Genomic DNA, 15499 nt, shown 5'->3' with positions numbered 1-15499 from the left:
TTTCCGCCAAGGCCGAATCATTTCACATTTTGGATGCATTGTAGCCGACGGGGACCCAACTAACATGACTAAAGGCTGCTAGTCAGGTGTAGGAATGCGTGTATTTGGATTCGTCTATAGAAAACACCTACACAGGGCAACCTTTTATTATTTATAACACGCCATGTGATGGACTTGGCTCCTTTTGCTATTAATTGAGTCACAATAGTAATGTGACCAACTGAGGCAGATGTGGGCAGATTGAAGTCTGCATTTTGGATTACAAGTATTGGATTTTGTTTTGAATTCACAACATATACCATACTTTTTTCTTCTATACTATCATGACTATGCAAACAAAACACACTATAGGCTCCACGGAATGGGTATAACCGTCGTTCTGACGAAAATTTACCATTTGAATCCCGGAATTTGAAATGTAACTACACAGTAGAAGTACATGCACTAATCTAATAGCTTTCACTTGAAACACAACCATGATTATCTCTGTAATCACCATGAAAAAAGGAAAGCGTTCGCGTTTTTTTGGGCGGGACTAATAGTCTGCTAATAAGGTTGGGGGATATGGATCGACTTCGTACAGCACCGCTATCCTCGTCTTCATCAGATCTCTGCCAGGCAACTTGTCGCCGGCCTTCTGGTGGATTTACGGCGCTTTCTAGCCAATAGGTTGACATGTGCCCTTTGCCCTGTTAAAACGAAGTCAAAAGAAACATAATACATTAGTTACTAAAATTCTACTAAAGGCTAAAGACATTGCAAAAAGGAACTTACTATATGCGGACTGCCAAGTTGGGTATCAGATTCAACCATCAGACTTAAACTTGAAAGGGATGAGGCCGCCAAAAAGCGGTACTCCATTTCAAAGTCTCGTCGAGCTAGAGAAAGATGGAGGAATTTGAACACCAGCCTTAGCAACTCTTATAAACTTGATGAGCTTGCTAACCTCAATGAGCAGATGGAAGACCTGCTGGCCGACGAGATGGGGAATTACACCATCACCTGGAAAATCATACACTCGCTTTCTGGGAAGAACTCAAGGAAAGGGGTGAAAGTCAAAAAGAGGGATGGAACAGCCTCAACCAGTGACCATGAACTGCTGGAGGAACAGCAGCTTCAGAACTTACTGCACCGGCTGTTGAAGGTCTTCCTATCATCACTGAGCCCCCAACTCGTGAAGAAGTAGTCGAATCAATAGCAGCCATGAAGACCTTCAGGGAGGAGGAGATAGTATGATTGATATGATTCTTGAATTCTGCATGGAAGGATTCTCACCACTGACACCGCCACGTTAATGGGTCACAAATGTAATCATACCTCTACCAAAGAAAGGCGACCTCTCTCGTCATGACAAACTACCGTGGTATTTCGCTTATGTCCATTGCTGCAAAAGTGTACAACAAGATCCCTTTGAACAGGATCCGACCTCACATTGACCCTTTACTGAGAAGCAACCAGGCTGGCTTTAGATCAGGTCGCAGCTGTGCTCAGCAAATACACATTTTGATGATGATCATGTAAGGCTTCAAGGAGTACCAACTTCCCTTGACAGTCACTTTTATGGACTTCAAAAAAAGCATTCGACTCCATTAACAGGTCCGTCATGTTGTCAGTGCTGCGGCATTATGGAATACCAAAGGTTGTGGTAAATGCCATCCAGGTGCTTTATTATTCCAATAGTGCTGTTATGGTAGATGGAAGTATCTCAGAGCCTTTCCAAGTAACAACTGGAGTGCTTCAGGGTGATGTGTTAGCACCATTCCTGTTCATTATCCTGGTACATTACCTTCTGAAGAAATCAACTTCTGGAATTGGCACTGGAATTGTTACCTACCCACGTCGGTCAAGTAGGTATCCTGCTAGGATGCTGATGATATTGCCCTGTTGGAATCTTCCACAGCCCGGGCCCAGTCGCAGCTTACTAGGACTGCAACTGCAGCAGCAGATCTAGGCCTTGTTATCAGCGCACCTAAGAGAGAATATATGACTGCAAACTGTAACGCCCAACCAGCACTTGAAGTCTATGTAGTACCATCAACCATGTCACAGACTGACGAGAAGATTCATCAACTCAAATTTCTCGGCCATATACTGCGTCTTGAAGACGGCGAGCCTGTGAAAGAATATGCCCTTTATATTCCACAACATGGGAAGAGGAAACCGGGACGGCCGCGCACACTGTACTTACAGTTTGTCCAGCACCTCCTGGGAGATACTGAAGGGATGCTGCAGCCAAACAAAATAGTTGGAGAAAGCTTGTAGTCGCCTGCTCCGCAGCCGACTGATGATGATGATGATGACCCACTAATGTGACGTATAGACCCAAACACACATCACGTACACAAACCCATCTCAATATGTGACTTGACCTTGACCATGGTGACGTTTGAAAAATGGCTTCAAAACCGAAATTTTAGCCTCCATTTCCCCCCTCCCTCAAGATGTGGGTGATGGCGGATATTTGTAATCTGTGAATTTTGTCTACAACTTAGGGAACAAGTAATGTCATGAAAGATCAAGCACAATTATCAATAATATTATCAGCATGTCCTATGTATTCAAAAATGCTGATAATATATATTCATCTGATCCTTTAATTCTTTTGAGGAATGTACATTAGCTAAAAGGAACTAGATAAAATATCTAGGAACCGTTTTTTTATTTTCTTGAAGTGCCGCAATAAACAGTTTAGGTGAAATGGTGTCATCTTGTCGCACCTCTCGTTGGATAGATATCTTATCACTGTCCTTGTGGAGGTAGATTGTTGGCGGGGGCCAAATTTGTTCAAAAAGTGGCTGCAAACATGGCAAAGAACAAAAAATGGGACATTTTGGCGAAAGTGGGGGCGTGTCCCCCTGTCCCCCCGGGATTGACGCCCATGACTCTATCATCTGCGAAGCGAAGGTGACTTAGGTTGTCTCCGTTTATGCTGATGCCCTTACTTTCCCAGTTCAGGTGAAGTATAATTTCTTGAAGTGCCGCATTAAACAGTTTAGGTGAAATGGTATCATCTTGTCGCACCCCTCGTTGGATAGATATCTTATCACTGTCCTTGTGGAGGTAGATTGTTGAAGTGCCCTTGCTGTAGAAGTATTTATTATCTTGATGTATCCAGGATGGAAGCCTTGCTTTTCAGGGCTGTGATGACTGTCTGGATCTCAATGCTATCAAAAGCTTTTTCATAGTCAATGAATCCAAGGCACAGTGGCTGTCTATATTCACCCATCTTTTCAACAATTTGCTTGATGACATGAAGGGGATTCATGGTAGGAAATAGCCGCTCCGAAACCCTGCCTGTTCCTTAGGATGGTTGAAGTCTAGGATGTTGGTGACCCGATTTGTGAGAACTTTGGTGAAAAATTTGTAGGTGTTTGATAGTAAGCTGATTGGTCTGTAATTCGTCAAGTCTTTGATGTCCCCTTTCTTGTGGATGAGAATTATAAGGGCGTTATTCCAACTGTCCGGTGTCTGGTTAGTCTTAATACATAGTGTGAATAGCTTAGCAAGCTCTGTCTTTACTGCGCTGCCCAGGGGCGTAGCCAGCTTTTTTGGTCAGGGGGGGCAAAATAAAATTTTTGGGGCACAGACGAATAAAATTACAGTTGCATCATACAATACCTTGAGACAAAAGGCTTTATTGGGACGATGTGCGCGATTTGTATTTTTGTATTTTACACTATTTTTGCCCAAAAATTGTGTTTTTTCGGGCTGAATTTCGGTAGAAAAGGGCTCCTTGCCCTTTTCTTTTCCTTTGCCCTCCTGATTTTCCCTTTTATTTTTTTTTGTCAGAGGGCACTTATTTCTTTCATTTTTTGTCAGGGGGGCACTCACTGTCAGGGGGCACTCTGCCCCCTGCCCCCCCCCCGCTGGCTACGCTACTGGCGCTGCCTCCCCCCTTGAACATGTCGACTAGCACTCCAGCATTTCCTGATGCTTTGCCTCTTTTTATGTCATTGAAAGATTTTTCAACTTCATCCTCTCCGATTGGCGGTATATTTTCCTCTGCACTTTCAAAGTCTATAATTGGTGGAGTTATTTGGACTTTGCTAGAGTAGAGATCTTTGTAGAACCCTTCTACTCGCTTGATAACTTGTTCTCTGTCCGAGATTATGTTTCCGTCTTAATTTGAGATTTTCCAGTGGTAAATCCTTGCTTTGCTTTTTTTGTAGCTTTTATTTTTATCTTCAAGAGTTTTCTGGTCATCTTTGTGTTGTGTGCTCGGATTTTATTTACTGCCTAAGGCCTCGTATCCATAGGCTGTTCCCTTGTGGCGTGTGCCCTTGTTGCGTGTTCACTTTTTCCCATGTGACCTGCCACACAGACAACGAACCTTTGTTTTGCTTAGTGGCCGCTACGGTTCGTTGTCTGTGTGGCAGGTCACATGGGAAAAAGTGAACACGGAACAAGGGCACACGCCACAAGGGAACAGACTATGGATACGAGGCCTTAGGTACTGCGTGTGCAAACTAAACCGGCGTTAGCTAAATTCGAGTACGCTTAGGTATAACGCACCATTAGACTTTGGGTGGGGGTTAGGAAGTTGAAGTTGGGGAATTTTTTTTTAATTTCATGCATTTATACACAGTTAGGTGGGGAAAGTTTTTTAGGCTTTTTGTTTTGTTTATTTTTTTAGTGTTGGTGGGGAAAGTGGTTTTTTTTGCTCATGTAGTGGAGGAAGTTTTTTTTTCCACCACCTTGAAGTCTAATGGTGCGTCCATTAGAGAGCACAGGCATGGAAATTCCAATCTGTGTGTTTATTAATTTAATGGTATTAGTTACTGACACGTTAAAGTATATTTCCTGTGCACGGGCAATAGGGTTGTAACATTTGAATCTGTGCTTTCTATTGATGGTCACCTTGATTGTCAAACTGTGTGGCTATAAAGTCATGATTATCATGTTTGTGAACTTATTAATTAGTACGCCCTTATTTATTGCCACAAATTTTACTGATATTCTTAAAACAAAACGATACATTAATAGGCTACATTTCTCTGCTCATTTCCCGTTAAATGCAAGATCTTGCATTCAACATTTTCGCTTGTAGTGTAATTTTAAAAATTAAATTAATACCAGCATCAGGTGTGGATTATGGGGGGGGACTTCAACATCGATCCATGCATACTTTAATAATAATAAAGTATTGTAAAGTGTCAGTGTGTGTGTAACATTTAAAATCTTGCAAATTGAGTTCGGGGCCTTTTTTCTGTTTAAAGCAAATAGTGTAAAAATGATGCACCAAATGGATTCAATTAATTGGACCTTCATCATTTTGATTTTGCAACATTTGCCAGGCACCCCCTGCGTAGTGGATAAACAAGTGGCAATTTTCGCTTCGTCTTTTGCAAACTAACATTTTACACACTAATAGTGCCAAACTGGTCCACCAAATCGATTAAATTAGGTCTTCATAAGCATTTTGCAAAAATTTGCAACTTCATACACCCTCTGCGTAGTGGATAAACAAGTGGCCATTTTCGCTTCTCCTTTCGACATTTATCAATTTATGTTTAACATAATTTATAGGCTACAATTACAGGAAACCCCTATCCATAAAAGGCTTCATGGACATTCAAACTATAAAATTTTGCACACTAATAGTGCCAAAATGGTCCACGAAATCGCTTCAATTGGGTCTTCATTTTGCTTTTTTTTCTTACTTCTGAGGGAGGGGACACATTCAGACGCCCCCCTGCGTTGCGCAAGTGCGACGCGATGGCCATTTTTGACAGTTTGTTATTTTTTTAAATCAAATTGGCCCCCTCTGACTCCTCTAGATCTGCCACTGACCAGCATACATACCTTTACACCAATTTCGCCTCTCGGAGTGATCATGAATCGCGTTCCATCTCTGTCCCTTTCAAGCGCCGTTTTGGTTGTAGCACTTAGATGGATCTTGGAAGCTTGAAAGGATCAACAAAACATTAAGTGGTATATTATTGTGTCTCAAGATAAAATAAATTTATATACAATATAGGCCTGATAGCAATGATCATGATGTGACATGATTACATGCACATGACTTGGCATTTAGATGGGTTTAATTGAAGAGCGTTATTGTTTGACCACCAGTTTAATTTATCCAGATCAGATTGCAATATAGTAATATCCGTGTCATCTTTAATGATCCTAAAAATGAACGTGTCATCAGCATAAGCGTACATGGCAGACTGAAGATGAAGATGAAAATCGTTAACGTATATATTAAACAAAAGTGGGCCCAAAACATTCATTCAGTGTTGACAAAGATAACAGAGTGGTTATTGAAACGTACACAATACAATTTAATGGATCAGAAATCAGAACCTTTTGATTAACCCCTAATAACATTTTTCTATTCTATTCTATTCTATTCTATTCTATTCTATTCTATTCTATTCTATTCTATTCTATTCTATACAAGCATTTATAAGCGCTCTACAAAGAACACAGCGCTTTACAATGAGAAACATATAAATACTATAGGAAAAATACAAATCAAAGCACAAAATGAAAAAGTGAGCAACAAAAACTCAACATGGGAATAAAAATGTTTTTAATATACGCTTGAAGCAAGACACAGACTCCGCTTCACTTATCTCCACAGGCACGTTATTCCAAACGCGAGGAGCACCGACAGCAAAGGAAGAATCACCCGCCTTTTTGTGAGATCTCAGAGTGGACAGACGGGTGCATTTTAACACCACCGATAATTAAACCGGGACCTCATGCACCAGAAAGGAGTACTGTAACTACATGTACTAGGCCGTCCGGCAAGGCCCGTAGAGCTGGCAAAGTATTTGCTCGCGGGGAACTCAACCCAAACCTCTCGGATGGATAACGCAAACTTGGGCTCTGGGGAACAGGCTTGGATGCGAGGAAGTCAAGCTAGCGGAGGATCATGCAAAGTATTTTGACCACGTTTTAGCCCTTCCTCGGCTGACTCAGCCTGGTGTGGCTCTGAAGAGACACCGTTTGGTTTTTTACCACGTCGACAAAGAAACAAATTTGGATTCATCGTACGAGCATATACAGCAAGAGATATACAACGAGCTAGGCATGAAGAAGATAGAAATAACTAAGATGCCTGAGTGAAGCAGATAATTACGTATTGTGACTGAATGGAGATTATACAGGTGCAACTTGACAAAGGAGTGAGTACTGGCGCAAATAACCTCAGTAGTTGAAAGCGCCATACAAATCAACCAACACAAAAAAACAAAAACTACTAGGCCATGATCTCCATATTCCTCTCTTCCGGGCTCTCTTCTAAGTAATACGTTTGCTGTTTTACAATTTACTTGACGATCATTACCGGTACGTTTTGTTACCTGGAGAGATTTGATCATGTCTCACCTCCCTTTTCAACCAAATCGACGGTAATAACTCTTGTAGTGAGGGATCAACATTTAACCACAAATTGCCGCAGGCAAAACTCACTTCCTGGGAACTAAATAACACACAAGGTCATTTTATGTAACCCATTGACCCATGTGTGCCATACTGCCTCTAGCTATGAATGACAGCCTGGTGATGTGGTCAGCTCATTGATAGATACCAACCTCATGGAGGGAATTCAATTTTTGATCAATTCTCTTCAGGTAGTGAAACGTAATGATCCTGCGATTTTCCTTGGGAGAGCAGAGATTCAATCTTGGGAATGGATAGCTTTTCCGAAGGGTCGTTATTCCGAAGGTTCGTTTACTTCGTAGGGTCGTTACTCCAAATTTACGTCAAACTTCGTTATACTAAAGGGCCAATACTCCGAAGGCTTGTTACTCCGAAGGGTATGCTCCAAACCCTTCGTAATAACGAAAATTGTTGTAAATTCGGAGAAACGACCATTCGGACATAGGAACCTTCGAAGCACTTACCTTTCGGAATAACGAGTCTTTGGAATAATGACCCTTCCGCATAACAGTACTTAAACGACGGGTAATATGGTTATTGACCTACCTTCGCTGGTAGTTTCCATTCTTGAAGCAGTGTTCACTGTATCTCCAAATAAACAATAACGCGGCATCTTTATACCGACTACACCAGCGGCACAGGGACCTATTGTGACACCAAAACATAAATGAAACTCACAATGGACTCTATCATTTTCAGATTTTTAACGAGTCTGTAGAGCAGTGGGGTACTCAACTTTGATTTTGGTAGGGACGTGCCGCTGAGAATTTGAAAGTGACCCATAAATATACCAATTTTTCAAGAAATTTAGACCCATTGATATACCAAAAGTCACAATTTTCGGCCAAATTTAACCCAAATTGTCTTAGTTTTTCCCAATTTTTCCCAATTTTTTTTGGAAAATTTCGAAATTTCGGCTAGCTTGAGGCAAAATTGGGCTATTTAAAAAAAAATTGAAAAAATTGTGAAAAAAGGACCCATTCATATACCAAAATTGACTTAGAAAAAAGGGGTCATTTATATACCAAAAGGCCAAAAATGCTCCCATATTAGCGGCACGTCCCCGTATGGTCATTTGTACTAAGTACCGCCCCCCCCCCCCTGGGAGAGCAGCAACATAGCTGATGACATGTCTTCCACGTGATGTTTGGAACAGGAATATCAGCGAATGCATAGAGATCAAGACACAAAATCTTACACTCTTATACATGTATGATTATGCCTCAAATAAATAAACATCTAGCCCCGTTCGACTCACAGATTATCCATTCTAATTCTTTTGTTCAATGTTCGTCACCCAACCGTTATGGTGACGAGCACATTATCAAAACAATAGGCAAAAATAAACGGTCTCTGGGCAGGGAACTAAACAATAGGAATACAATGCACGTTCTAGAAACACTGTGGGATGGATCAAAACATACATGTAGAATTAAGCTGAATTTATAATCCACCGCAGAGCGAAGAGCAATTAGTATTTGACCAATAACGAAGCGCGCTTTTCCCAATGCAACAAAATGCGCTCTACCTCATTGGCGAACAACCAATCGCTATCGCTCAGCGATGTAATATAGATTCAGCTTTACGGAAACAGTTTTCCTTAACGAGAATAAAAATGCGCTCCGAAAATGTAGTCAATGTCACAGTATGTCACAGTACTTGACATCAATTACAATTACGCGATACATATGTACGTAAAAACGTGCAGTTTAACGTGAGTATAAACGTACGGTCGACGCACGGCGTTTGGAAAATCGCAATCCCTCTAATGTATGACGAATAAAGACAGAAAATGTTTGAACTGCTTATGTGTATATACTTTTATAAGACCATAATACTTCTATTGCCCATTTTTATTCACCGTTATGTATTCTTCTCCCGTGCATTATATTCGGGAACTACCCTTCATAAGCCAAATTTTATAATTCCTGCATGCTGAGCAATGCATTATCTGAAACCGGCACGCTAAACAATATATTTTAGATAATACTGCCTTCTAAATCGCATCAACTGTACCACGAGTCACGAATTTTATTATGTTTCAGTTTTTACACAAAAAACCTACCCACTCGGCTATTTCAAAAAGATAATCAGGCTTCATTAGCATGTGCAATAAATTAGCATTAAAAATTATCTTTTCTAAAAGCAGTCTAGAAACAATTTTGGTTATGACTGCTGTGAGTATGGAAAAGCGACCATTAATATGTCTCTCCTAAATTTTAATGATGTAGAGCACAAAGATGTCTAGTTAATTATCTAGAACATAATGATACGGGAATTTGATTGGACTTAATTTGGCTGCTTTGTGCTAATCACTATAATATAAGGACAAATTGATGCATATGAATTATGCCTGATTATGATGAACGCCTTTGATATCCTTATTCTGTGAACGTGGGAGTGGCCTGCTTTGATATTTTCGTTTACTTCTATTATGCATGAGCGGAAGCCTTGGATCGCCGGCATCCCGCTAAACGGCAATAATTTCCGTCTGTATAGAAAATCTGCTTGACTTATACTTGCAAAAGAAATTATGATTTAATTTCTCGATTTGAGAACATTTATGACTAATGTCGGTTCCGGTTTTACTGGGTTTTTTCAGCGCGCGAAGCATGAAACATTTCAATTTCAGACTATTTTAGCCCCAAATGAAAGTGAGTTTGGCTATTTGTCCATTGTACAATTTTTCCCTATTTGGTCACAAAACACGATGTTTTTTGTACTAAAAAGGAAGATGCACAGGGCAATATTTATTACAAAATTTAGGGGGTGGGCGTGTCCCCGCCTCGCCCTCTCCACCTCACCCCACCCGCTTCCGCTGACCTCGCATTTGAAAACAAAATAGCGAGTGTAAAAACCTCGATGAGTAATGAGTACAAGCGAATCAAAATTAGCTGGACAAGTACAAACTCAAGAATCGAATATAAGCTACCCAAGGCATTGGATTATTTTTCCTGACTCTGTATGATATTTTTAGCTGAAATATTGCGTTTAAGTTTTGGTGGGATTAATCCGCCGCAAATATTTCCACCCAAAGAGCTAAGCCCCTTTTACGGAATGGGGTACTTTGTATTCACTTCCAAACCAACCAACAAACACGAACCAGAGAAGATGTAATAAAGAGGAGGGTCAACAGAATTATATCCTTGAGATAATCCCGTAGGTAATCCTGTGTCGCATCTATTCATAGTCCTTTATTCTCAAGTAGTTAAACATCCACTTGAAATATCCTATGATGTTATGTGTGTGACCGCCCATGGTTGACCGATTTTCACTTCAGAATTGGAAATATTTCCAATGTTTCTATAGAGAATTTGTTGAAAAGTATGAAACGCGTGTGTTAAGGACCTGCTGCTTGGATGGAATACCACATGTGGATAATACAAGAAAGAAATCGAGTGCTGTAAAATTTCCCCCAAATCCGCCCTTTTTTGTAAATATATACATTTCTAAAGAAGAAATTTTTAGGATTTTTAGAGAGGTGACGATTGTTGATCATTTCTATTTTATTATTTTATGTATTTTCCTGTCATTTCCTGCAAACCTAATAAAGATATTCTGATAATTGAAAACATTCTTTATCATAAATAATAGAGGCTGAAAGTGGCAACAAGCAGCAAAAATTATAATTTGCCATAAAACTTCAGTCATATTTTATCCGAAATCTGACAAGATGACAGGGTCTGCATGCATGGTGTGCATGGCATGATGACATGCACACACTGACCTATCCCTAAAAGCAGTTAGCTGCAACTTGTGTATCACACCCATCCCGGGTTCAAACCCCATTGTGGTATTATATTGTAAAGCAGCTAAATAGTATGATTCATCAGTTACTTTTGAATGAGCGGTCTCACACATATTTTGTTTGAGGATAGCTTGTTCAACCTCCTCTTTATTACATCTTCTCTGCACGAACGAACTAACAAGCGAACAAAAACACACAATGATACGAACCTGTATGTATACCAATTCTTAATACAATGGTGTTCCCTGGTATGTATGGTAGACTACATGACCTAGTAGCATCTCGTAGATCTAACGCCATGGAAGCGATTTCCCATGCGTGTCTTTCCGTAGGCTCGGGTAGACCAGACGCTACCATATATGCGTCTCCGATTGTTTCGACTTTGTAAACGTCGTATTTTTCGATGCAGCTGTCAAAGATACTGGAAAGTATAAAATAATGAAATATTTCGGTATTGGCTCTGTCAATCTGTATAACTGAACCACATAGCAGGGCCCAGTGGCTTACCATGGCTAACTTAGCCAAAAAAGAGCAAAAAAATAAAGCGACCTAAAAGCAACCAAATATTGATGTATAGTTCCTTCTGCTTCCGCCGCGGCGCCGCCCCTTCTTTTTTGTCGCCCCCTGCTTTTACCTCGGAGTGCTAACGCTCTTTTTGGCGGCGGGGTCTTTTGTGGTCTTACCAAAGTCACCAGTTCGAAGACATAGAAGCCCAATTGCCAATCTACATTTGTTTGCGTGGGTGTGTGTGTGTGTGTGTGTGTGTGTGTGTTGCTTTACGATCTAATAATACAAAGTTCTACATTTAATGACTACACTTATGATAAACACAGGGCATCAACCAGCAATATATGTAATATTAAATAGAAGTTCCATAAACGAAAAAAAAAACGAAAACGAGAGATCAAAATTGGATGAGAAACTATATTTTTCACGAATTTTCCCTAATTTGATCTGTGAGTTACACGTGCCTTAGAATAGCTTATACGATATTTCACACACACACCCCTACGCGAAATTGCTCTAAACCGGGACGCTGTTAAAGTCATAATGTACGATCTTTTTCAGAATTTACCTTTATTTTTTTTTCAAAAACGATTTTTGGGAATATTTGTAATACTTACACATGTTCTAACTTAAATCTATGAGCAAGCTGTCAAATTCGTCCTATTTGTAGTAAAACGGGACGATTTTCTGTTGGTCCGACATAAAGTCATAATTTTTTTAGTTTATGATTTTATGTCGGCCACGATCGCAAACCGTAGTCTCGTACAAAACTAAAGCTTGGTTACGCTCCCTCCACATGTGGAGGGAGCGTAACCAAACTAACCGCGTAAGGAGACTATACTCTGAAGCCGCACTCGCTGTCCTAATCCAAATAGTGCGAGATGTTTCGAGTGATAGAGGTGAAGATTATGATGTTTCTTTGCAAATTCCCAATGTTTTTCGCGTCCAAATGTATTGGGAACTTTCATAATGATTTAATATTATCATTTTAGAAGAAAAAAAGAAAAATCTAAAAATTTAAAAGATCGTACATTAAGGCTTTAAGGATTATGCAAACGAGTACGTTACTTGCTGACTTCGATCGAACATGCACAATTTGCGATCACTTATAGGGAACGCACTCTCACATTGAAAATTGCAGCCCATTGCACGTAAATGTTTTTGCACGGTCCCCGATTCCAGTGATGTCCCGGTTAGAATGTAGAATACCACACTAAGGTCCCCGTTTGGAGCTGATTACAAACGCACACTCAACAATGAACATATGTATGGGCTATTCCAGTTGAAATCAATACACCCCCTATGGAAGACATGACTTAATCTCCCACACAGTAGATTTCAAATGAAGTCACCCTATCAAGTTGCCCGATTTTGATATTCACACTCCCTATGTGGAAGTCTAAGGTCATGTCTTCCATTGGGGTTGTCATACTGCAGTTACTGTCCGTTTTCCTATACACAATACACAGTGCTCTTTCCCATTGACGCGTGACCTTTACAAATAGCCCTACGTTAACAGTATGGGGATATGACTAGTTAACGTCGCTGTGTGAAAAATAACCGGCCAATATTAAAAGTACTCTTCTAAAGTTCTAGAAAATATAGTTTTTAACATGTCCTAAATTTTTAGCTAATTTAGATGTTTGGAAATATTCGTACTTTGGTGTTTTAGTTAATGTTATAGGTAATAGTACATTGCCTAGTTAACGTCGCTGTGTGAAAAATAACCGGCCAATATTAAAAGTACTCTTCTAAAATTCTAGACAATATAGTTTTGTAACATGTCCTAAATTTTTAGCAAATTTAGATGTTTGGAAATACTCGTACTTTGGTGTTTTAGGAAGGATATGTAAACGACAGATAACACCAAAAATATGAAGAAATTATTTCTAAACCGTGTTAAGTCAAAAATCATTATGTTGCTCATTTTCAAGAATGCTGGTTTACAAAAAGCACGACATTGTCTGATTTCGTGAACAAAGCCACACATAACATTGTTTCCTTTCGTTTCCTTTATAATCGGTTACCCAACTGAAGCTATGAATACCATCTTTATTGCGATATCGCACATGAAAACAGTCACTTGTGCACAACCAGAGAAGATCCGATTTAATCAGTTGAGCTGTTTCAATGAGTGTTATCTTGGTTTAATAGCTTTTAATGGGGTTAAGTCCTGCAAAGGTCGAGATGAATTCTACTGTAGACATGACTGCATCATGTATGGATTTCAACTGAGCATCGGTATTTAAGCTTACCTGTATAACTTGTTTAAGAGATGAACAACTTCCATAGGAGCTAGAGTCGCCGTCATTTCGGTAAAGTCCACTATATCGCTAAAATATACGGTAACCTCTTTAAAATTCTCAGCCGCTACGGGGTTGCCTCTCCTTAACTGCTTCGCTACACCCCTGGGTAACATCTGATAAAGTAGCTGTTCGCTAAGTTTTTTCTCATATGAAAGTTCATTCTTTCTTTCGCGTAACTGATGAGCGTAAGAACCAATTGTGGAAATAAGTTGATACGATTGCCGACTATAATAACCACCCAGTGTCAAACACCCACATACTATAACAATCTCAACAATTACTTGTACTCTAACATTCAATTGCGCTTTTTTGATAACTTTTTGCGCATCTTTTTCAATCTGTGTTGATATATCAAGGTGAATTGAAGCGATTGTGTTAACGAAATGACTAATATTCCAAAACCATTCCAGTGACATATTGGAAGCCTCTTCTTGTCCGTATTTTTCGCAAGCATCGATATTTTGGGTGATTTCTTTCATCATTATTTCTACCGTCTTTATAGCACCTTCATCAGTAAGTAGCCGTTCTTCCCATTGTTTCTTCAGCGGTTGATAATAATTAAAAGCTTCCTCTAATAATATCTCCCCTTGTGATGACACTTTTCTAAACCAATCTAAGTTATCTGCTGAAAGCTTACATGAGCCGTAATGGACTCCTCCTAACGCCCGTTTGATACCGAGTAAATCTGAGCTGTGGAGGAGATTGTTTTTAGCTACAATCTTGGACCATAAATGTTGCTGGTCTCGACCCAGGATATCCTCTATACTACTCACCATAAGTGCATTGTTAATAGCCGTGTAAAATTCTATATTACGTTGTACTGTAGTCTTTCCCACTGAACTAACAACCTGTTCTCTGTGATATTCAAGCGCGATCTTAAAATCGTCAATCGTTTCAAATCGTCCAACATCTACAACTTCCAGACCACTGTTCGGCCAAATAACCAAAAGATCAATAGCATTGTCAGTTCGGATACGTGCTTGCTGAATATTTTCCAACACACGTGCATTACTTCTATGAGAGCTTAGATAGGTTGCGCTCAAGCCGCGCTCAATCTGGATCGAGACAACCAGATCCCCGGTCAGTTGGTTGGCAGATACGTGCTTCTGAATCACTCTTGCTGTTTCGAGTTGACGTCTTGTTTCTAACAATGAAAATACTGAAAATATAATAAGGGCAACTAAAGGAATAATCTGAAAGACGAGAATCTTGGCAAGATGTTTGCATTTAATACACCAGTTGTAATTTTCAGATGAAAAATCTTCAATTATCTTGCGAAGAATTAATTTATCTTCTGGTGTCGCTGACGAGACAGAAGAAGCAAGACTGATTAAATCCATCGTAGATTGGCCACGTTTAAGGTAACGGCATGGACATGGTTGTATGGAGCAGAGCTCTGTGACCGGTTGATTATAGAGCTTCGTGCTAGTATTACGAAGGTTGCCTCTGGGTGAAGTTTAAAATTTGTTCAGGGTTGTATAGTAACCATCGCTTTTTTCGGAAAACTAAAATTGAATCATGTTAACTCTCGATCCGAGAGAAAGCGTTC

At 39.9% G+C, this 15499-nt stretch overlaps 1 protein-coding gene across 1 annotated transcript; it reads right to left on the bottom strand.

The window, feature by feature from the left end:
- Window positions 1-3261: 3261 nt before the first annotated feature.
- LOC140136381 (uncharacterized) lies at window positions 3262-15290 on the bottom strand. Its single transcript, XM_072158106.1, has 5 exons — window positions 13900-15290; window positions 11347-11558; window positions 7936-8034; window positions 5803-5903; window positions 3262-3468 (listed from the first exon to the last, which is right to left on the bottom strand). The coding sequence occupies exons 1-5, from the start codon at window positions 15288-15290 to the stop codon at window positions 3262-3264; spliced, it is 2010 nt and encodes a 669-aa protein (XP_072014207.1).
- Window positions 15291-15499: the final 209 nt, after the last annotated feature.

This window comes from Amphiura filiformis, chromosome 16 (assembly GCF_039555335.1).
Source record: "Amphiura filiformis chromosome 16, Afil_fr2py, whole genome shotgun sequence".
NCBI classification, from domain to species: domain Eukaryota; kingdom Metazoa; phylum Echinodermata; class Ophiuroidea; order Amphilepidida; family Amphiuridae; genus Amphiura; species Amphiura filiformis.
The sequence above is the reverse complement of the archived record's forward strand: the minus strand, read 5'-3'. Positions and strand labels throughout refer to the sequence as shown.